This window comes from Suillus subalutaceus (assembly GCF_016647625.1).
Source record: "Suillus subalutaceus strain FC151 chromosome Unknown DFJ58scaffold_29, whole genome shotgun sequence".
In the NCBI taxonomy this organism is placed as follows: domain Eukaryota; kingdom Fungi; phylum Basidiomycota; class Agaricomycetes; order Boletales; family Suillaceae; genus Suillus; species Suillus subalutaceus.
Genome location: NW_024540278.1, coordinates 85635 through 107259, shown reverse-complemented (window position 1 = coordinate 107259; position 21625 = coordinate 85635). Strand labels below are relative to the sequence as shown.

Here is a 21625-nt window from a genome sequence, read left to right as displayed (position 1 = left end):
TTAACGAAAAAAGTATCACATTCTTCAAGGACAGTGTTGCTTGTCCAGTGACGAGGTGCAACTTAGTGTACCGTGGATAACCCTCTGGAGAGTTATCCACCGTGGATATCCACCCTGGAGAAATTGGGGGTCAGTTATCTACCGCGGTGAGTATGGTGGATATCCACCGCCGGCAAAACCGGCCCGGCGGAATCCGGGCCTATCCGGGCGCTGCAAAATTTTCAATCCATGGCGCGTTTTGCGAAATTTGCGTTCATTCACCAGTATTAAGTAAATATGTATCATATAACATCTATTCCATGTCCCAATCTGCCTCTGTCAAGACCCTCTCTTGCACAATGGTGCTTGCCGGTGGAAGAATGACAGTGCTTCTCAGCGCTGCAGGTGTGTCAACAACACCCTAAGTCTGTTGTTGGGGCTCTGATAATGATCCTATAGAAAGGAACAAGATAGATTACTGGTTACAAGACTGCGGTGGTAGATTACACAAGGTCGAAAACAGGGAACAGAATTACTGGCGAATACATTATAATGCAGGTTGAAAGTCCGCTAGTCCCGGAAACAGTCGGACTGCTCTTTTCATCACATTGCCCCCATCAGTAAACTACCGTTTTTGGCAACAGAGTCCCAGGACACTCCCAGGACGACAGAGACTCCAGGACCTACAGGCCCCCAATTCCCCAGGCACCACAGGTGCGACAGATAGCACAGACGCTGACAGACTCCACATTATGTTATTAATATTGATCATTTGAGTTGGTAGTATAACGAAGTTCACATCAAACATAGAACTTTGTGCGGAACATTTACTATTTAGATTTTTGATGGTATCACAAGGCAAGTACTAATTATCATACAGCAATAACACAACAAAAAGGCTATTTGACATATGTATGTTCAAGTTCAACTCGCACACAACTGTGAATTTTGCTAATATTAAGCCTGAGTTTAGTCTAACTGCGCAATGAAATGGACTATAGAAAAGGTGAGATGAGTACTACTAATGAAAAAGATGAATGCAGTGTGCACCTGCCTGCTGGCAACTATTAATTGACGTTGGGTTTGATTGACGTGCAGCAAGAGTAAGTTGGGAGATAGAGAACCCGTTTTCTGATAGTATCGAGCGTGCCTGTCCCACTGTCAGCTCAGCATCTCCTAGCCTCTTCCACGCCTTCGCTGCTTTAAGATGATTATATTCAGTCAAAGCATTGTCCTTGGTGATGAGATGGTCTGCAAGCTGAGCTTCCGCTCTTTGTATTTCGCGTTCCGCGCGTACAAGTGCTAGCAAACATCTGGCCTCATTGGCATCTTGCGGGGGTCTTTCCTTTGCCTCAGCAACAATTAATGGAGGGTCCTTGGACAAAATATCATGAGTGTCAAATTTAAATGACTTAGTAAATACCATTCATTTACTCACAAAAGAAGGGTGGGATAACTGCAATGGAGATATGGAGCGGTGTGTGGTGCTTGCACTGTGTCTTGGTGATGAAGTGTTGAAAGGTAGGGAATGAGCACACTGAGGCGGCATAGTTGTTATGCACAAAGTTCAAACCTTGATCGGGATTTGCTGAAATCATCTGAATGAATCTACCCCATGCACTCCACGAATCATCCACAACAACTCACACATCGTTCAACTCAGGCTATCGGTGTAAATGTAAATGGTATCCCTTGCCTGTCCTGTGGCAAATGTTTCAAAAATAATACTCATGTACAACAACATATGAGTCAACCTACGTCTCGATGCAGTAAAAAATGTCGTCATTTGCAACTTGTGCGAATATCTTATCATACTGCTATGGGACAACACCACAGAAACTCTTCGGACGACCCTGATCCAGCCGGGAGTTACAATAGTGAACCTGCGAACTTCGATATTTACCAGACAAACGACGACATTGACCAATTTGCCCTCAATGTGCCAGCAGGAAATGATGACAATGGTCAGGAATTGTTAGTAGTCGAAGGGGGTGGGGAGCGGGGACAGGTAGTTGAATACTGTCCGAATGTTCCAAGGGTTTACACTGGGGGAATGACATTCATGGACAGTTTTCATCAAGATGACTATACTCATCAAAGAACTGAGGTTCCTTGGTATCCCTTCGCCAGCCAGAAAGATTGGGAGGTTGCTCATTGGTTGATGCGCACAAGCCTTAGCATGTCAGAAATCGATGAATATCTAAATCTCAACCTTGTGAGTCTCCCTTTGGCCTTCTTAACTTCATGTTATGCTCACATATAGTGTTAGACGAAGGAAAGTTCCCTTTCGTTCCACCACGCCAAGGAGTGACGTCAATGGGTGGAGATGTTACCATCGGGCCCACATTGGAAGTATGAAGATATTGTAACCAACTGCCCTACAAAGCGCCCGCTTGGTCTATTCTATCGTGATCCGATCGACTGTTTGCAATCCCTTCTCAGCAATCCTCAGCTTGCAGATTGCATCGATTTCGATTGTCGGAGGGTTTATGAGTCTGCCAATAGACTCTCTCACGCATACAAAAGTTTTATGATGGGCAATCATTCATGGTACCTCCAGGTATGATTTATATGTGAATTTTCAGTGCTAAATGCTCATTGTACCCTCTCAGTGTCAGATCCCTCAGGGCGCATCTCTGCTTGGAGTGATCTTGTCCTCGGACAAAACAAAGGTTACCAATATAGCTGGTAATTGATACGCTCACCCTGTCCTGATAAGCCTTGCAAACATCGCTTCTTCCACACGCGCTAAAGCTTCGCTCCATGCATATTTACTTGTTGCGCTCATTCCAGTACCGAAGTTCGTCCATTCTAATGCAAGGGCATGTGGCGTACTTGTGGATTGGCTGTTCCACCAGTGCATCAGCATTGTAACCGAACCACTCAAGGCGGCTGCCAAAATGGGCATCATGATGAATGACCCTGTCGGCAATAGCAGGTATTGCTTCACGCCCCTGGTTTCCTATGTTGCAGATACTCCAGAGGAGCTCCTGGTTGCTTGTGTTTGCAGCAATGTGTCCCCTGTCACCACCGCCACCCAAGATCAGTTTGGGGATCCCTTCTGCCATCCGCTTCGCAAAGGATCATCCACCCTTGCTCGTATCAAAGCTGTTTTGCGATCTGTTTTGCATGCTGATGTCTCTGAGTTCTTTGCAGTGTGCAAGGAGTTCAACTTGAATGGCGTCTATGAGCCATTCTGGCTGGACTGGCCTTTGTTGGAGCCCTCTCAGTTCATAACTCCAGAGGCTCTGCATCACTGGTACCGCATGTTCTGGAACCACAATCTCAACTGGTGCATTTTCGTTGTTGGCGCCAATGAGCTAGATTTTCGTTTCATGCTTTTGCAAGTTTTTAAAGGGTACTGTGGCTTCAATGATGGCGTCTCCACTTTGAAATAAGTGTCTGGCTGAGATCATCGAGACGCTCAGCAGGTACATCATTAGGTCTCATCGCAGCTGCTGTCAAGCCATGGGCAATCCCAAAATTGGAGTTGCTGCAAGGCGTCGTGCCTAGCATTCGCTCACACGGGTCTGTGATGCAGTGGTCTGCTGATCCAACGGAATGTGCGCACATAGACTACGTCAAGGTTATGTGACGCTGCTGGTTTCATTCATGTGATTGGTGGCAGGAGAAGAGTGCCTTCCAATTGCAAATTGACCTTTGAACACATTCAAGTTTGGTGCAAGATCTGCATGCAGCTTATAAGCTATCATGAACAACACCTTGAGCCCTCCCAAGCTGTTCTCGCCCAACCGCCCTCCAAAACCTGGCCATGTGGACGATATGATGTGGTCATTGTGAATGTAGATCTGACGTTCAAGTGGCCCCACAGTCATCTAGAAGGTTTGCTTTTGCTTTGTCCCATGCTCATCACTGATAATTCTTTTAGGTCATTGTGTCAGTTACCTACATTTAGTTTTTCGTCCCATTACCCCCTTGGAACACTCTGGGACATATCTTGCATATGTGGAGTGCTTAGATGTTGTTACCGTGGATCTGGCTGCAGGGATGCATGTTTTAAGGCATGCGCAAGGCTCGAATGGTACTTGTATTGGAGATGTGATACCTCTCAGCCAGATTGTATCTCCTGCCCACCTCATTCCTTGTTTTGGACGATCTACGAACCCCAGACTTACCTGAGAAACCAGCAATGAATATTCTGATGATTTCTTTCTCAACAGGTTTTGGAACACGGAGTTTTTTTATAGCATTAATGGCACAGAGTGATCTATGCACCAGTGCATAGTATGAGTTTCCTTATTCCTACCTGTAATGAATATGATGTTCGTTACTGTAAAGCTCATTCGGTCAGCAGAAGATATGTGCGATCTACAGTAGTATGCTATTGTATGCAGACAATGAAAGGTTATTGATCAACTGATTGTATTCACAATGTTGCGAGGCTCTTATTTGACCCGCCATTCAGGTAAGCCACTACAAGCAAATTAGACATTGCAGGCAAGCTTATTTAAGTCTCTTTGAAAAGCGCAGAGTGTTCAATGACAAAGGAGATACGGTAGATTCAGTGATTACTCATCATGTAGTTTTGTACAATTGTTGGCACTCACATTCTAACGTGCCGCTTTTGATGAGCATGGCCCTGTATTGAACACATATACCCAAGTTTCATTCCCTGGATTCTCCCCTTCATAGTTCAACCACCTCAGTTCCTGACTTTGGTCGGCGAATCACTCTTGTGAAGCTCAAACATGCTCACCAAATGGAACTTGCTGATGCCACCATATACGAACCCTGAAAGATCAAACAGTGACTGTAGTTTTTGAAACAACTGGGTTCCTCGTGCGCTCCTTCCAGATCTCTTAGATGAGAGATTATTGTCGTATCTCAAGACCAATGACGGCCAGCATCTGTATGATGTGGCTTGCAAATGTTGGAACCCTACCTTTCTTCCACCACTCTTGCATCAGCCTGGCGACAGAAAAGATGGAAAAAGGAAAAAGGAAAAGAAGGCTGGTTTGGACGAAGAGGAGGGAGTGGAGAGTGACAAGGTAACTGGTGTTAAACCCAGGAATGATGAGGAGATGCTGGCAGATTTTTTCAACAGAATTATGAAGGTGATCACAATTGCTATCAAAGAGCTTCGTCAAGATCTAGAAGCGAAGCGTCTCAAGAAATCAGAAAGTCAATGCCATACGGAGTCGGAGAGCAGATACTCCCTTCGCAGGCCTCGAACTCCTCTGCCAAGTTGACCCCCGCACACAGTTGCAGATCGAGGCGATGGATATGCTTCCAGCATTTTTGGGCTGTCGATGGACTGGCTTTTTTTCTACATGCAAAATGACGAGCACACCACTTGCAGTCAAACCTGATCTTGTATTGCAGGACAGCGATGAGAGTGACCCCGCTGGGTCAGACCTCATAGCGTGGAATGACGTACTTATGTTCTGTGAATTATTGAAGCTTCCGATGCGACCTGAATTGTTGGATACCTTGTATGCAAAAGCGTATGCAGTATATAAAGCGCAATTGAATCATCGATTCGTTTTTGCGCTGTCTATCACCGACTTTGTCCTTCAAATCAGCTTGTTTGATCGCTCAGGAGCAGTCCATTCACTACCTTATCACATCCACAAAATGCCAGCCGTGCTCATGGGAATACTTGGTGGGAGTGTCTACCTAAGTGCCACAAATATTGGCTATGATCCTACAGTCATGTTACCCAAAATTCCTCACCACCTTACACTTATGCTTCCTCAAACCATCCCTTCAATCAAAGTCGGTGACAAGATGTCACGAGTTCCAAATACAAACCATTATTCCTACTTGAACACTCGTAAAACACCCGTTAAGCGCCCGTCACAAGCGCCTGTCGTCAGCGCTCAGTCAGCATCTGTACCTATAACCTTCACAAACCCTAACCCGAACTCATCCTTTACATATCCGAACTTCTCTATCCCATTAGCGCCCACTACTTTTATCTCCGACATTACTGATTTTGACTTCCTTTCACAAGCGATCAAGTCACATGACTCTAGAACCTTTGAGAACCCTTGCACAGCTGTAACACGTTTTATGACATCATAGGTGTAGTTATATTTAGATCATCGTACGATTCCCTTTTCTATTTAATGATTGGCTAGTAGTTCATTCTCAGATTCAGTCTCCGTTTCAATATATGTATATAGGTAGCTCATTGTAGTCGGTAGTTCTTTAGTTCAAACCTCTTGTGTATTAGCTCATTGCTAGCAATCCAAGACGTACCTGCTGTTCCTTATCCTTTTTGTTGTGATATCCTTTGTTTGAGTCCTAGTCTCTGCCCCTGCGTTAATTCGTTATAAGGGTTGTGACACAAGACCTACCACATCATCAAGCCAATTTTTGCAAGGGCCTCCATCAGAGGCAGAGCCACCACATGCTGGCACGTCCAGGACCCAGACACATGCGATGACATTGTCATCAGAGGCAAACGGGCAAAGCGACCCCGCATCTATGTAGTAAAGGATACTTGGTCCATCGCCACCCCGCTCGAGTGTAGAAGAAGAAATTCTGGAGATGCTGAAAGATATCCGAGGGGTTCCAAAGCTCGTCAAGTCATGGAACGTTCAGGTCTCTGGGTCTCCTGATACCACAGGTCCTCGTCAAAAAACATTACCCCCAGGAACAAACACGGCTGAGCTGTGTATCCATTGACACTTGGTCCTGGAACCATATGCTGCTCCAATCACTTACTTCTCTCGTCGAATGTAGTGTTTTAAAGTCCGGTTGTCAGACCGAAAAAAAAACTGGCAACCGAACCGGACCGCCAACGGTTGCAACCGGACTGAGGTTGCGGTTGCCCTATATTTTACTAAACTTCGGTCTCGGTTGCCTGACATTGATCAGAAATTCAAGACCGATAAAATCGGTTGCGACTGGTCACAAGTGAAACCGGTTGCACAATGATACAATGAACTTCTAATTCTAAGACATGTAAGGAAAGCAAACTACACAGTGACCATCTCGTGATTCTCATCCTCAGATTGATCCCACTCAACGAAATTCTTGTCGAGGGTCAGCAGCTCTTTGAATTCCTCCAGCGAGACTTCCTGTGTAGTGGAAGAGTTGGAAGCAGCCCTATCCGCAATGGAATCTCGCCACGTATGCTTGAGGATCTGGAGTTGCTCGAATTTGTCTGCGCCAAGTCTTGAGCGGCGATCTGTTGCAATCTCTGCGCCCACTGAAAACAATCGTTCACACAGGACTGAAGATGCTGGTATGGCACAAATGTCCATTGCGATTCTCGCAAGGGTAGGATATTTAGATGAATGTCTCTGTGTGATATGAGATAAAAAGTATGTTGGAACATATTAGATAGACTCACCGCCCACCACTGAACAATGTCTGTCTCTTTACTAACATCGTCCGGCATATCCTTGAGGTAACGATGAAGCTCGGCTGCCCATACAGCGTTGTGCTCGTAGACCGCCTGCTGAACTAACATGCGGCAATGGTGATCGTATTCGGACTCCATGGTTTTGACAGTCGACACTGTTGAGTCGTTGTTGATGGTGTTGGCAGGGGCGCGTCCTGAGTCTACAAGTGCTTTTATGCGCGATCCAATACTCCTCCATAGTTGTTTCGACTACCTTGAGTGCTTCGTCGTGCCAATTCTTGGTGTTTGGATTGCCAGTGTCTCGTTCCTTTGCCTGTTCTTCAGGACCGCCCCATGCCATAGCGATATACGCGAGTTTGTAGTATGGGTGTAGTACTGCACATTTAATTAGTCAAAAATACAATGAAATATGATAGACGTACCAAGCGCAAGAATGTAGACTGGTTTGTTGTCAAATTTGCCATAATACTTTCCAATCTTCGCGAGACCCTGCTCGATAGCCTCCTTGTACAGCGCGAACTGCAAATTCTCCCTCTTTGATTCCCAAGCCATCTGTAGCTCCTCCATAGCAGGTATCGCGTGCCATAGTGTTGGTTGTTGTTCAGAGGAGAAGTATTGTTGAATATCATTAGCATCCTAAAAATGTCAGTCAAAATTGCCAATGAGAGACTAGTCATGACTTACTGAGATTATGATTCGTGTATCGTTCACGCGCTCCCAGTCCGATGTCTTGAGTGCAAACGCAGTCCATGGGATGTGCTTTGTGACCCGTCCATGGCGCTGAACGGATGTGATTGGCCCAAAAGGTTCGTCAGCGGAGGAGACGAAGAGATTGATGGCCTGTCGTAGGTGATAGGCGCGTCCGAAGCATCCCATGAGCCGTTTCCCCCAGCGTACATTACTGTGGAGGGGGATTTTCAGTGGTATCGGGATCCCACACTTGACTTGCAAGGTCTCAAAGTACTCAATGCGTTGACCTGAGGACTGAATCTGTAAAGATATGTTAGATGATAGAACTTATGGGCAGCAGTGAAAACGTACCTTAATGGCAAGTGTACGCACCGCAGCTACAAACATCAAGCGAGTCTCCGAGAACGTGGTTATTAGGGAGCAATGGGTCAAACTCCCATATTGCGGTTGTGGTCTCAATGTTGGCGATGCGTGTGATAACCGACATAACGTCAGTGACGGCGAGGTTGACCACGTGGGCAAGACAAGGAAGACGCTGTCGAGTGCATTGAAGTTGTATATGTGGCGGCGGTGAAACAGTAACTCGATGATGTCGCAAGTGGTGTCGTTGTTGCTAGTATTGTCGGCAGTAATACAGAAAGCTATTGTAGAACTCAGCACACAGAAATTGAGACGTGGATGGTAGAGTACATACCTTGCTTGACTGCCCATTGATAATTCCTGCACGCTCATACAATCCAAAAAGATAGCGTGCAAGGTTGTGCCCACTATGCGCTCCAGATATACCTCTGAAAGCGATGACCTGTGAAAAAAGTGTCCATATACCGGAGGCATTAGCCTCGATCCAGTGAGCCGTTAAGCCTAGAAATGCGGCCTTCGTCTGATCAACAGACCACAAGTCTGTAGTCGTTGAAATAAGGCCGGTTGTAGTAGCCTGTAATATTTTGTAAGATATATCAGAGGAATATGGAGCAGTACTAGTACTCACCTGCATTCGGACCTTGAGATCCTTGAAGAATTCAATGAATGCGTTGTGAATGTAAGCTGACACATCATGAGTTGAAGGTATGTCTGCCAGTATAGCATTTGGCCGCATTGCCACCAAACAATTTCTAAATGTGGGTTTGTCAGCCACTACAAGGCTCTGCACGACAACACTGTTTCAGCATTTTCCGAATCTCATGGATCATCGATATCACTCACCTGATCATCGCAGACCACAAAATTCAGCAACTGTGCATAGCACATCCTCCCTTGAATACTCTTTGTTTTGCGACTTCTGGAACATCTGGCCTAGATCTTGTTGGATGTCCTTCCCTTGTTTCTTCCTTTTCACCTGCAGCTTCGCTATATCACGCAGTATCGCATGGTAATTTTCCTTCAGGCCCAGTTCTTTACATTTACTCTTGTATACCTCATAATGACTTCGGATGTGTTGCCGACACGAAGAATTACTTCCGACGTGGAATGCCTTGCGTTTTCCATGCTTTGCGACAAAATCCTTATCATCTCTACAGGCACAATGTAAGTACTCAATATTAGTATTCAATCTGATCTACTGACTTGCATACATTGCAACCAGCGCCCCTTTGATGTTTCTACATTTCCATTAGTCTGGCAAAACTTTACCGTGCAACGATCCGAGAACACAGTGAGTAATCAGCTGTGCTCTGTTTGTTTGTTTTCAGCACATCGGGTAGAGGAGCGTGGTGCTGTTCCTGCAAGCCATTGCTCTCCTGCTATCCGGTGATGTTGAGCTGACGTCCAATACACAGATGACAATGAAACGAGTCGCAATTACCTCTTCATCTTCAGCATCCTCAACGAAGGGCTCAATTTTTTCTTCTTCACTGGCCTCACTCTCGTGGACAACCTCATCAATCGTGTTTCGATGTGCGCGCTTAGATTTTGAAGGACCTGGAGGTTTCTTTTTCGAAGTACATTTTGGTTCAGCCCTCACTCTCACTGGTTTCTAATTCGCTGTTGCTCGATACAGCTTTCCGTTTGTGATTCTTCCCTTTTGGTGACACTTGCTTCGTCTTTGAAGGCCGTGAGTGCTTGGCTTTGGCAGATGCCATTGCGTTAACCTTTTCCGTGGGTCGTCGCACACGAGTTGACTTCATGGTCAGGTTGAAGAGAAAATCGAGGCAGTGGGGAGATGCAAAGTATTGATTAGTTGGTAGTGTCTTACAGAATCATTCAAATATAACAACGTGTAGAGCACATTCCTCTACTATGACGAAGTCTAGACCAGTTACAACCAGTCCTGGACTGGTTTTTGAAAGACCGGTTGCAACCTACTGCAGTGTGGTCCAGCAACTGAAGGCAACTGGTTTTCCAGAGTTCGGTCCAGTCTTTTGGAACTACAGTTAAAATTAGGACCGGTCCAGGTCCGGTTGTGCCAAAAATGGCCAAAAAAACCGGACCGGACCGGACTTTAAAACACTAGTTGAATGGAGTTGCTCGAGTGTCTAATAGATGTGATAAATGGTATGTGTTGAATCAAACAGACCATATATAGGCATTAATCACTTCTCTTACAGTGCATTGTGAGATTGTTGGTCGAGGCATACTGCACTGTGATATCAGCGTCAATAATATCATGATATTTTTCGAGTATACTGCCAATGGCATCATTGCAAGGGGTCTCCTAATCAATCACGACTATGCGACAAAGATCTCTAAGGGAACTGATCGTGCTGTTGGACAACAGGACCTTACTGTCAGTAGATCTGTATCTGTATGTTTTGCCAAAACTTATTATTTTCAGGGAACTTTGATGTTCATGGCTAGTGGCATCCTGCTGCAATACTTGGAGCATGGCATTCCGCGTGAACAAACAGTTGCCCACGACCTGGAGTAATTTGTATATGTCTTCATCTACATACAGTGGCTCAAAAAACCGTCCGTATGTTTTGGCATTTTTCACTATCTATAATATTGTGTGAGAACAAACAAATGCCTCAAAAACATGCTTATACCACATTGTAGTATGGCTTCAGGGCTTTCATTTGAGCCCTACACCGTGGGAATCGGTGGAGATATGGTGGAGATACAAGGCTCACAAAATGGTGACTCATGCGGACAGTTTTTGACTCAAGTATTTTACAGTAATAACCAGGTATTCTAGTATTTTGTATGACCTCCCTTGGCTTTAATTACTGCCTCTATCCTTCTAGGCATACTCTCAATTAATTTCTGGCAATCCTCAGCTGTGATCTTCCCCCCATTCCACTGCTACTCTCTCCCAAAGCTCCCATACTCCTTTAGGGGGGTTTTCATAGGCTTGAAGCTTTTTCTTGAGTGTTCCCCAGAGATGTTCAATGACATTGACATCAGGAGACTGTGCTGGCCAGTCAAGAACATTGATGTTATGTTCTTCAAACCATTCCCTAGCTCTTCTGGATGTGTGCTTGGGATCATTATCCTGTTGGAAAATGATATCTTCTTCATCAATCCCTGATTCTGCCAAGCTAGGCAGCAAGTGGTCATTTAAAATGTCCACATACTGCTCAGCATTCATCTTCCCCTCAACCTCAGCAAGCATTCCCACACCATTCCATCCCATACAGCCCCATACCATTAAAGAACCTCCTCCAAACTTGACAGTCCCATTAACCTCTCTGTCTGTTAGGCCATCTCCCTTCTTTTTCCATACATACACCTTCCCATCTGACCCAATCCTATTGATTTTGGTCTCATCTGACCATATAACATGCTTCCAGTCCTCTACAGTCCAGTGTTGATGAGCTAAGGCAAAGGCTAGTCTTCTCTGCCTATGTTTGATGGAGAGAAGAGGCTTTTTCTTCTTTGTTACTGCCTTGAGATGAGCTGCCTTGAGAACATTCCTCACAGTTTGTGAAGAGACAGGGGGTAGTGATGGTGGAATTGATATAATGGGTGGCTTGGACAGCATTATCAGCCTTTCCTGTAGTGATATGTTGGATAATAGCCCTTTTGTCAGTAGAGGTAAGCTTGGATGGACGTCCTCCACAAGAGTTTTCCTTGTCTGGGTGGCTTTCTTTGATGAACTTGGCCACAGTGGACTTGCATATTCCAGTTCTAGAGGAAATTTGGCGAGCAGAGAGGCCAGCATAAGACAGAGAGAGGATATTATCTCTTTGAGCAGAGGAGATGGCTTTCATGGTGATTATGACTATGATACATGAGATATTCTGGTTTATATAGTTAGATATAGTCATAAAATAACATAATGACACCACTTTATAATTTATATAATAGTGGCATGATTTTTATGGTGTCATAAATAATGATTTATATAGTTTTAATATACACTCAAAAAACTGTCCACATGAGTCATCATTTTATAAGCCTTATATCTCCACCATATCTCCGCCGATTTCCACGGTGTAGGGCTCAAATAAAAGCCCTGAAGCATACTACAATGTGGTATAAGTATGTCCTTGAGGAATTTGTTCATTCTCACACAATATCATAGATAGTGAAAAATGTCAAAACATGCGGACAGTTTTTTGAGCCACTGTACATCTGTGTGATGTATGATGGCCCTGGTGACAAGCTTCGAGATGATAAGCTTTTCAATGAGACTATCATCGGTCGGTGGATCTATGGGGAATGGAACACAATAGGACTGATCAAGCAGCGACATTTGGAACGATCAGATCTTATTATAGCGGACATCACTCAATACTTTCAGCCGTTTTCGACTCTCATCACCAAGCTGTGCTCGCTTCTTAGCGAGCAGGTCAACTACGCGAAAACCTTTGATGGCCGTGATGTTAAACCAACCTGTAAGCCACCTCTTACGCACAAAAAATCATCAACACAATCCAGCCGGCCATTGATGACGATGACCGTGACGAACCTCTGTCGATCCATACATGCATCAGGCGGCTCATTTTTGATGGCAAGGCACCTTCATTTGTCATCGAAGGTGATAGATCATCTCTAGCTTCCAAGGTGAAAAGAGGCAGTGCTTTTTCCGACGATCAATGCTCTGCAAAGCGCCAGAGAACTACCAGTGGAGTCAGAAGATTGGGGAAGTCTGATACTGCTCGTGCCATTAGGGCAACCAGGGGATCAGGGAATTCTACCAGGCAGGGTAGGAGGCACCGCAGCGGACGTGCATCTTGATCATACATAATATATCATTTATGCTTTTTACTCGCACTATACCTATTTTTCTACAGAGGCTTCATGTTCTCGTGTATCTACAATAATAATTACATTATGTCATGGATATTCATTCTAACGGAGTTCGAACTAAACAGCGGATAAATAACAATCAAACATGAAATTGCCTTGCAGCTGCCCATTGAATTTTGAACCATGGCACTGCGCAAGAAGAGCACCGCAAACAAGGAGAAACAGGAAGAAAGAGCTGGAAGGTAAGTATAATTAACACTTCTTGTCTTCCGCTCACATTTGCTTTATAGGAACACGATGTTTGAGTCGTAGTAATCGAGGCAATGGAGGACGTCTTCAACAGATGGCGAATATTGAGCGCATCCAGACAACGAGACATCCGCGAAAGAAAAGCCAACCCTGCTCTACAGTCGCAGCCCATGAATAAGTTGGCACCTCAGCCAGTGAAGCGTCACTCCAAGCCCAAGACTCGTGTCCAGTTCTCTCCAGTTATGGAGTCCAAAGCAGGCTATCAGTCTCACAATGAACGACCTGTTAATATAAGTCTACACCTCGCCAAACCCGGGGTACGATACAGGTTCACTCTACCAGCCGCCAGATCCGCACAACGTGTGGCTGCATCTGACCACTTCCGATGACAACGAAGGTGCGAAGCCTGATGAGGATGGGGATGGTAATGGGGAATGTGATGACAGTGACGAGGATGGTGATGAAAGTGTGAGGCCTGATGGTGACGATATCGATGAAGATATGAGGTCCGATGGAGAGGAGCACGACATCAACCAAACAATGATGTACGATCAGGAGGGCAGCAGGGCCAACTGGGATGACGAGATGAATGGTCCAGGCGATGCCAATGATAACGAAAAGAGTTGACGAACCATTCGGCATGGACATAGATCAATGTAAGTACTAATTTGAAGTTCGGTTCCTTGTTGTTGCACTTAATATTTTCCCTCTAGCACAATCATCTCCTGACTTGGATGTAACTAGTGCGTGTTTGTTCATACAGTCTTGGACATAGCTAACTATTGTCATGCAGGACCAGGAACACCCGAAGTCGATGACCCCCGCCTTTGCAGTGAGGTTCTTTGTTTCATCGTGGTTTTCTTTGTTTAACACCTCGCCTTTAGAATGCAGATTAACACCAGAAGGATATCACACTGACGCAGATGAGGAACAGCGCACACACCTCCTGTGAAAGAACGCATGTTGTTATGCAGGTCTGCTGATAGACATGCAGGACAGCCAGGACCTCGCAAGAACCAACGTAGGATGCCATTGGCTCCAGCCACTAACTGCAATGTTGTCTATCGACTCTCCAATCGTGCTCGGCCTAATGTACCACCCATCCAACCATCGTCAACAGGACGACCGTCGTGTCCAGTCTGAAGAGCAGCCTTCCAACCGTCACAACCGTCGCAGTTGTGCTCAGTCAGAAGCGCAACCGTCTGATCGTCGTCAACACAGTGATGTCCTCCTTCGGCATCAAGAAAGGAATGGGCGTCCTAGGTCCCCCAATCTGGACTATTTGCAAGACCTTCGCCAACGAGGTCAGGACCGTATTGAAGAAGGCGAGGAAGATGAAGAAGAGCAAACTGAGAAGGATGACCACAGTGATGATGACGATGAAGTCCAGCCTGCAACGAACAACCGCAAATGGTCAAACGGCCCCATCCCAACACAACTTCGGTCTTACCCGCCGGTGTACAAGGACTTACTGGAGAAGGCAAAGAAGCGGTCTAGGCTTGAATCCCTCGATAATTCATTCCCTCATCGTGAGACTTTCCTTGCTGAAGATGCGATTAAAATTCTAGGCAGAACTACACGATCAGTTTGCTGCAGAAGGTCGCGGCGTGGAGGAAGGCTATTGGGAGAGGCACAAGCATGATATGGCTATCATAGTATTTCGTTTCCTTACTTTTTTTTGCTGTTCGATTCATTGACTTAATATCACCACAGTTATGGGATGATTTAGGAAAAATGCACTCAGAGTTCAAGAAAGCAGCACACCCGATTGTTCAAAGCCGGTATGAGCTTTTCCGCCAAGCTGATGAATGTGAATACAATGATGACGCTGTGGAATACATCCATAATGGTATAAAGGAACTTCTGGACGGGGGGAGGTTCCTACGAGGCAGACTGGATGCTCAGGTATGAATAAAATTGCTCGATCAGCTCTGACCTCACCTCTCACGCAGGGCCGCACCGATAACCTCGCACATGTCGCACTGGAGATCTCTGCAAGATGTACTATTACATGGGTAAGAACACAATGGCTCGATCTTTTCCCGACATCGTTGCAGATTCTGTACCTAAAGGTGCAGTAGCACTTGCTGCCACAATTGTAAGTCGGTTTATTTTTCCTGAATGTGCACTGATTTGTTTCAGCTGGCTGCAGCACTTGACAAATACAAGACGGGTGTTTGGCACACGGAAAAGTTGCATGTCAATACATACCGTCCCGTTCATGAAGGTATCCTGAACTTGATGGACCAGATCGAAAGCGACTGCTACCATGAATCTAAGTGCCGTGGGTTTAGGCGTCGATGGGCAAAGGGCTGCTAGGTATCAAGTTTTCTCTCACCATGGATGGATCTCATTACTGATGCATACACAGACTAGTGCCAAGACAGAGCCGCTGAAGACTTGTGCCATTGTCTTCCAAGCTGTGCTCGACTAGCTAATCATTCTATTTGTTCACACTCATTGTCTGTGGAATCGCCATTGCATTTCGTATATCTACCAATCATTAATCTTGCATAGTTAAACACACTCCCATGTAGTACACAACCCTTATGATAAATGGATATATGTTTACTGTATTGCTACTGCAAGTCCTACCTCATCCTGCACTATCTGGGTGCTCTGCATCACCACACTGTCTCAGGTCTGTTGCAGTATTTTCTAGCTCTGTCCCAGGTCTGGACAGAGCTAGACAGAGTCAGGACGTATTGTCTGGTACTTCACAGACAGAACCATTGCTGTGTGGACTGGGGTACTGTACAGTGCTGTGCAGTGCTGTCTAGGCTACCCCTTGTTTGCAGATGCCCTCCCAAGGTCGATGTCTTCATTGACAATTCTCCTAAATGTCCCTATCCTCCAGTCATAAATTCCTTGGGGGCATTGCATACCTCCATTCCGTACGACGTGGGATATGTATCTTGAGACGCTCTCTGTCACGCATCAAAAACTTTTGAAAGGCTTCATTCATCTCAAAACTCATTCTTCAGATTTCATTCCGGTTCCAAAGTGCTCTCTTCTCTTGGTTGCCCCCTCCATTTCACCAAAAACTCCTTTTTTTCCTTGTCTTTCTCAACTATCCAGGTCCTCTTCAACTTATACCTCCGGTGGCCCTCTGAGATCTATTGGTGGTGGTGGTGGCGGTTGTTGTTTGCAATGGAGAAGCTGGTGACTTATAGGGACGAAGGAGGGTGGTATGGAAGACAGGGTGGATTTTTCTCCAGGTACGTGGTAGGTCCAGTTTATATGCACGTTCTCCAACTTTCTTTAGGACTTTGAACAGACCAAAAACGATGATCATCAAGTTTCTTTGAGGGACTATCAGATCTCAAGTTGGTTGCCTCATCAGAGGATCAACTTTCGCACCACCTTTTCCCTTTGCAGGTTTATGTTCAGCATCTGTGTATAGGTGCATGACAGACATGTTGGACTTGACAATCTTGATCTTTTTCTTCTTCAATGCCTTGGCTTTTTTAATTGGGGAGCTCACAAGCTCTATGTCTGGATCGTCATTTGACTGATGCAAATACTTCGGTAACTGTATGGTGCGTCAGTGATGAGTTTTTCTGAAGTGTGAAGTAAATGTAATTTACAGCTTTTCCAGCAGCGAGAATGACACTTTGCGCAGCTTCGAGGATGTCATGCACCCACTTCTTGAGGATGATGTCACCTGGACATTTTTCGATCCATGTTTCCAAAACATCCACTATGGCCTCTGTTTCTGGACCTTGCTCTACAAATTTCAGGCCATTGACATGATTACCAAACCTAACTTCTAACTCTCGGTTGACAGCACCAGCCTTGCCGATGTCTATAGTCCATTCAGCATCTGGGCTGAAGTTGGAGGACTTGTACTTGGATTCTGTTGCCGGTGGAACAGGAATGACCATTGGCAGTGCCTTGAGACATTGTCGCAGCTCAACTAGTTGATCTTTGAGGTGTTGCTGCCTGAAAGTTTTGTGGATCATGAATCATGAAGCTTGGCTGGGGGGATGAATGACTTGAAGTTCACACTATTCCATTCAATTTTCACGTCGATGTTCGACCAAACAAACATTGCTTGACATTCCACCAACTAAGTAGGCTTGTAGATTTGCAGTGTTCAATAATTAAGCTTTAAGAGTATTTAGTACCATTTAGCGTAACCCTGCACATGTATACTGTTATTTGAGTTATTCACATAATCCACCCTATCAATTTTGACCTCGAGTTATCCACCTAGTTATTCACGTGAATAACTGGGTGGATATCCACACAGGTGGATAACTTGGTGGATTTCCATGGTACACTAGTGCAACTGGTCCAAACTTCGGTATAAGATGCACACTGCGAGCAATGTTCAAAACAGGGATTTTGCTAGCAACTCTCTCACCCAAACAAATGAAACGAGAAATTTTGTACATACCATGACGCGAGTCTGGCATTGAAGAAAAGGGGTGAACCATTCAATGTAAGCAAAGTGTTTTGGAGGTTGAGATGTTGGAGGGAACAATGACTGTGCATCTCGTTGTTGGATCGAGAAATGGTGCGAATCTGACCAACACGGTAGCCTGAAAATTTATTTGTTGTATAAGTAAAACTAGTAAGACCCAGTCAATATTGAGCTTACTTTCGATACCCACAGAATCACCAGTACCATTGTTGACAAGCACAGTATTGAAATGTGCAGGCACTGCATCATCTCGTTGATGGCTTCCAGTGTGACCAGGTTTAGCGTGGACGCTATCAACAGTGACACATGGATCACCATTTCCTTGAGCATCAACGGAGACCCACTTGATCTTGTGGTGGACAGCGACAGAATGAAACAGCAGAATGATATTTGCAGCCAGGTCTTCAAGACGTCAATGGGAAAGGGTTTTGTTGAGATGATTTTGCTGGGCAATATCATCATGGAATTGGGCTTGAGCTGTTTTTAATAGATAATCTGGTAAAACCAAATTAAATAGATACAGGTTATACACAAGGACAAAGCAATACAATAAATTTCAAGAAAACTCCAATTCCAATGAAGACTTGTATATCTCACAACTATGGTATTTGGTAGATAAACACTTAGAGGAGGTCCCGCATCTCTCCAAAATTATGGTCCATCCTTGTATGTGTTTGGCTTCCTGTTGGTGGTTTGAAATTGGATGCAGTCAGCTACAGTATCATTGTAATATTTGTGCACAGTTTGTGATTGGATGCAGTCAGCTACAGCATCATTGTAATATTTGTGCAGTGTTGTTGTTGCTCACAGCTGTGATGTGTCTATGGAGATAGATTGTCAAGGGTTACAATTTCCCTTGCAATATTGATGTAGTATGGCCTGGATCTCAATAACAATATGTCCTGGAAAATAAACCATCAAGAGTTACAGTTTCCTCGCAATATTGACACAGTGTGCCTGGATCTCAAGAATGGTACACCCAGTGAAACAAACCATTAAGAGCCGAAATACCCCCGCAAAACCCCTGCAGTATGTACAGTTGTGACGCTGTTCTAGATAGCCCTTCAATAGCTAAAATTTACGACCAAGACCATGTACAGGATGCGATCAATTAGTTATCTTTAAAAACAAGTATCTGTGTTGTTTATCCCTATCCGATTACCAGGAAAGACTCAATTTCTCACTGCCGAACCAGCCCAGGACCTAAAGCAGTGATCGCCAATGGAATTGTGAGGCATGTCCCAACAATGATGCCCAGCCCACATCCTATCCTCACAGTTAAGGGCAACCCGTCTTCAGCTGTGAAAACCCCATTGAGAAACCCAAGGATTGAAAAGGCCAAACTGTTGCTATGAGTAACACAAATAATTGAGATTGAAAGGTTGGTTACTTCGACAGATATAAGAGACTTGGTATGCTTGCAATGATCACAAAGTTGGCCGTCTTCCCTTGCAGGTAATACATCTATTCAAGCACTAATATCAGATCCAAACGGTAGAAATAAATAAGATGGCCGAACCACAAAGTCAAGAGATCACCTTTGGTGACCAAATTGTTGTGCTATCATGCATGCGATAATACAGTAGGCACTGAGAACAAAAGAGATGGAGCATAGCGTCTTTGTAGCAAGTACTGAACCTAAACCTGGGATGGCAAGGATACTGGTGTCAACTGCCATGATGATGCTTGCCTAGCAGCCTAAGCAGTAAGTGCTCTCATCTGGGTCTACAATATAGCACTTACAACTGTAGTTTGCAATTTAGCTTGTGCGATGAAATCGTCTAAGAATGCATTCATGTCTACCCCATTGACAAGACCATCACGTGAATTTTCCGGAGTCACCTGAGCACCATCATTGGAATACAGAGCATAGCAACAGCAATGGCATTGATGCAGGAGAGTTTTTCCAGATCTATGTGCCTCTTGCCCAGTGAATGTGTTCGCATCAAGTGAGCTTCGGGTTGGCCATGGTGGTTCAGATATTCATGATGTCCTGTTTTGTGCCTCAATAAACAATGTCTGATCTGAGACAGAGACAGTGTACGTACAGAGTACGTGCAATAATTTACCTGCCAGTGTGTAACAAGATAAATTCAAAATGAACTATTTCTATAAGACTCGTGTGCCACAGATTGTGACGCCTTGCTCCTCCATGGTTCCATCACTTCTGGCAAGTTCTTCTGTCATTCAGCCATCAGCTTGAAGACACAAATTTACATCAGGGTGCGTACCTGCAGTGGATAGCTCAGCAATTATTTCTTTCATTTGTTCCAACGTCCAAAATATTGAGCCCACAACAGATTGTTCCAATGCCAAGGCCTCTGTCCATCATTCAGTTTATTTTCATCTGGCACTGCAATACAAAGCACTCACCTACGCGACACCAATTCAATTGCAGTCGCAAAGCTCTCACATCTGAGTCATGGATTTCGATCCTGCGTGGTGTGACAATCATATTGGCGCTAGGCATGTATACCTGCATAAGCCTTCAATAGGTGGACCAAAGTTATCCCTCATATTATTCACTACTCCCCTATCAGCAGTCTTCACTTGTCTCAGCCATAACCCTTGTCTGACACTATTCCGCACTTTCCTGCACCATGCGCGCACATTCCCGCAGCGCTATTCATACTCCTGCAACTTATTTGACGCTATTCCCACACTTATAGCGCTGTCAGAACTACCAGCAATGTGTTTTAGGTGCATTAGCGCTTGTCCGCTCTATCTAGCACTTGTTCCCATGCTTAGCGCTTATCCAGCGCGCTGTTCTCGCTGCTCTAGGATCCACCTGAAACGTCAGAATGAATCCATTGTCCATCCTACCTCATTGGTATGTAATTTGCCTTGCCTCGAGTTTGTAACAAGTGCTACAGTCTTATTACATGTATATCCTATCCCTTCCGAGTCCGAGATGGTATAGTTTACTAGTATAAGAAGCCTATGGTGACTACTTCGACATAACTTCCCTTCAACTGTATTTCCTTTCCCTTAGGTTTTACTTAGAAGTAGTCACCCTTTAGTTGCACTCTATGGCCCCTATTTGACTTTCCTTACCCTTGCCATCAATACCCTTGATTTCACTCACTATTCATTACCCTCCTTTGACTCAGTGTCCGCTTTCTTGACTTCCGCTCTTTCCTGCACATTAGCGCTCTATCTTGCAACATGCTATTCCCGCGCTTTAGCGCTCTTTCGGGTCTTTCAATCTTGAGTTGTCCTTAGTAGCTTTCCGTCGGGTCGAACATTCTTGCTTTATTGTTTGCAAGTATAGCAGCATAGGCAGAGCTTAGACATATACTGGCTGAGTACCTTAACAAGTGCCTAGTCAGGTTGTGTTTTTCACAGTGGAAAATATTCGACGTGTTTCCTAGTCCAACAGTGAGAAGTGTTCTTGTTTGTTTCCACCAGAACATCACTCACCAGTATTGGGCTTCGAGTTCGAGTCCTACACAATGAACTGAGCTTCAATATCAATATACAAAAATGTAACGTACTTTTATGGTTCCAGTGCCATACTGTCTCACATTCCTGAAACAGGAGGAAGCCATCCATGGGTTTGATCCAGGTGATAATGTGATTCTCAGGTACCACATAATAATACAGGTAGATTTCCTTCCCTCTCGCTAAGATCGGCTCGACGACTAACAACCACTGTTTTCTGTCTAGCTTAGTTCTTGACACCTCAATCCAATATTCGAGCCTCTGGAGTCATCCATCGGAACAATCCCTCATGTTCATCCTGGTGTAAGTTTTCTTTATTGCTGATAAGTGAGTATGTAACTTGGAAGATTAGGCAGTACTCACACTTTCACGTTGTAGTA

The 21625-nt window shown here is 44.8% G+C and overlaps 8 protein-coding genes across 8 annotated transcripts; 3 read left to right on the top strand and 5 right to left on the bottom strand.

Annotated features, from left to right (window-relative positions):
* Positions 1 to 1440: 1440 nt before the first annotated feature.
* Positions 1441 to 3377, top strand: DFJ58DRAFT_839668 (uncharacterized protein; the record flags this gene model as incomplete). The annotated part of the gene is made up of 7 exons (XM_041392544.1): positions 1441 to 1456; positions 1750 to 1774; positions 1816 to 1953; positions 2080 to 2194; positions 2366 to 2539; positions 2592 to 2667; positions 2773 to 3377. The coding sequence occupies 7 exons, from the start codon at positions 1441 to 1443 to the stop codon at positions 3375 to 3377; spliced, it is 1149 nt and encodes a 382-aa protein (XP_041246044.1).
* A 994-nt stretch (positions 3378 to 4371) lies between these two features.
* Positions 4372 to 6024, top strand: DFJ58DRAFT_839667 (uncharacterized protein; the record flags this gene model as incomplete). Its single annotated transcript, XM_041392543.1, has 3 exons — positions 4372 to 4405; positions 4795 to 5121; positions 5165 to 6024. The coding sequence occupies 3 exons, from the start codon at positions 4372 to 4374 to the stop codon at positions 6022 to 6024; spliced, it is 1221 nt and encodes a 406-aa protein (XP_041246043.1).
* A 1508-nt stretch (positions 6025 to 7532) lies between these two features.
* Positions 7533 to 8140, bottom strand: DFJ58DRAFT_610129 (uncharacterized protein; the record flags this gene model as incomplete). The annotated part of the gene is made up of 3 exons (XM_041380867.1): positions 7533 to 7687; positions 7735 to 7948; positions 7997 to 8140. Coding segments are annotated over 3 exons (513 nt in total), but the record flags the coding sequence as incomplete, so codon positions are not given.
* Positions 8141 to 8990: 850 nt separating this feature from the next.
* DFJ58DRAFT_612862 (uncharacterized protein) lies at positions 8991 to 9149 on the bottom strand (the record flags this gene model as incomplete). Its single annotated transcript, XM_041380914.1, has 1 exon — positions 8991 to 9149. A coding segment is annotated over one exon (159 nt), but the record flags the coding sequence as incomplete, so codon positions are not given.
* A 189-nt stretch (positions 9150 to 9338) lies between these two features.
* On the bottom strand, positions 9339 to 9500 carry DFJ58DRAFT_647816 (uncharacterized protein; the record flags this gene model as incomplete). Its single annotated transcript, XM_041381456.1, has 1 exon — positions 9339 to 9500. A coding segment is annotated over one exon (162 nt), but the record flags the coding sequence as incomplete, so codon positions are not given.
* Positions 9501 to 13312: 3812 nt separating this feature from the next.
* Positions 13313 to 15697, top strand: DFJ58DRAFT_725700 (uncharacterized protein; the record flags this gene model as incomplete). The annotated part of the gene is made up of 14 exons (XM_041385278.1): positions 13313 to 13371; positions 13420 to 13437; positions 13497 to 13695; positions 13721 to 13970; positions 14029 to 14034; positions 14092 to 14121; positions 14172 to 14210; positions 14263 to 14326; positions 14378 to 14907; positions 14951 to 15033; positions 15092 to 15283; positions 15331 to 15379; positions 15436 to 15476; positions 15521 to 15697. The coding sequence occupies 14 exons, from the start codon at positions 13313 to 13315 to the stop codon at positions 15695 to 15697; spliced, it is 1737 nt and encodes a 578-aa protein (XP_041246039.1).
* Positions 15698 to 16779: 1082 nt separating this feature from the next.
* DFJ58DRAFT_777243 (uncharacterized protein) lies at positions 16780 to 17606 on the bottom strand. Its single transcript, XM_041389543.1, has 2 exons — positions 17424 to 17606; positions 16780 to 17316 (listed from the first exon to the last, which is right to left on the bottom strand). The coding sequence occupies exons 1-2, from the start codon at positions 17427 to 17429 to the stop codon at positions 16882 to 16884; spliced, it is 441 nt and encodes a 146-aa protein (XP_041246038.1). The 5' UTR covers positions 17430 to 17606; the 3' UTR covers positions 16780 to 16881.
* Positions 17607 to 19913: 2307 nt separating this feature from the next.
* DFJ58DRAFT_725698 (uncharacterized protein) lies at positions 19914 to 20274 on the bottom strand (the record flags this gene model as incomplete). The annotated part of the gene is made up of 3 exons (XM_041385277.1): positions 19914 to 19984; positions 20036 to 20125; positions 20178 to 20274. 3 exons carry the CDS (start codon positions 20272 to 20274, stop codon positions 19914 to 19916), a joined length of 258 nt encoding a protein of 85 aa, XP_041246037.1.
* Positions 20275 to 21625: the final 1351 nt, after the last annotated feature.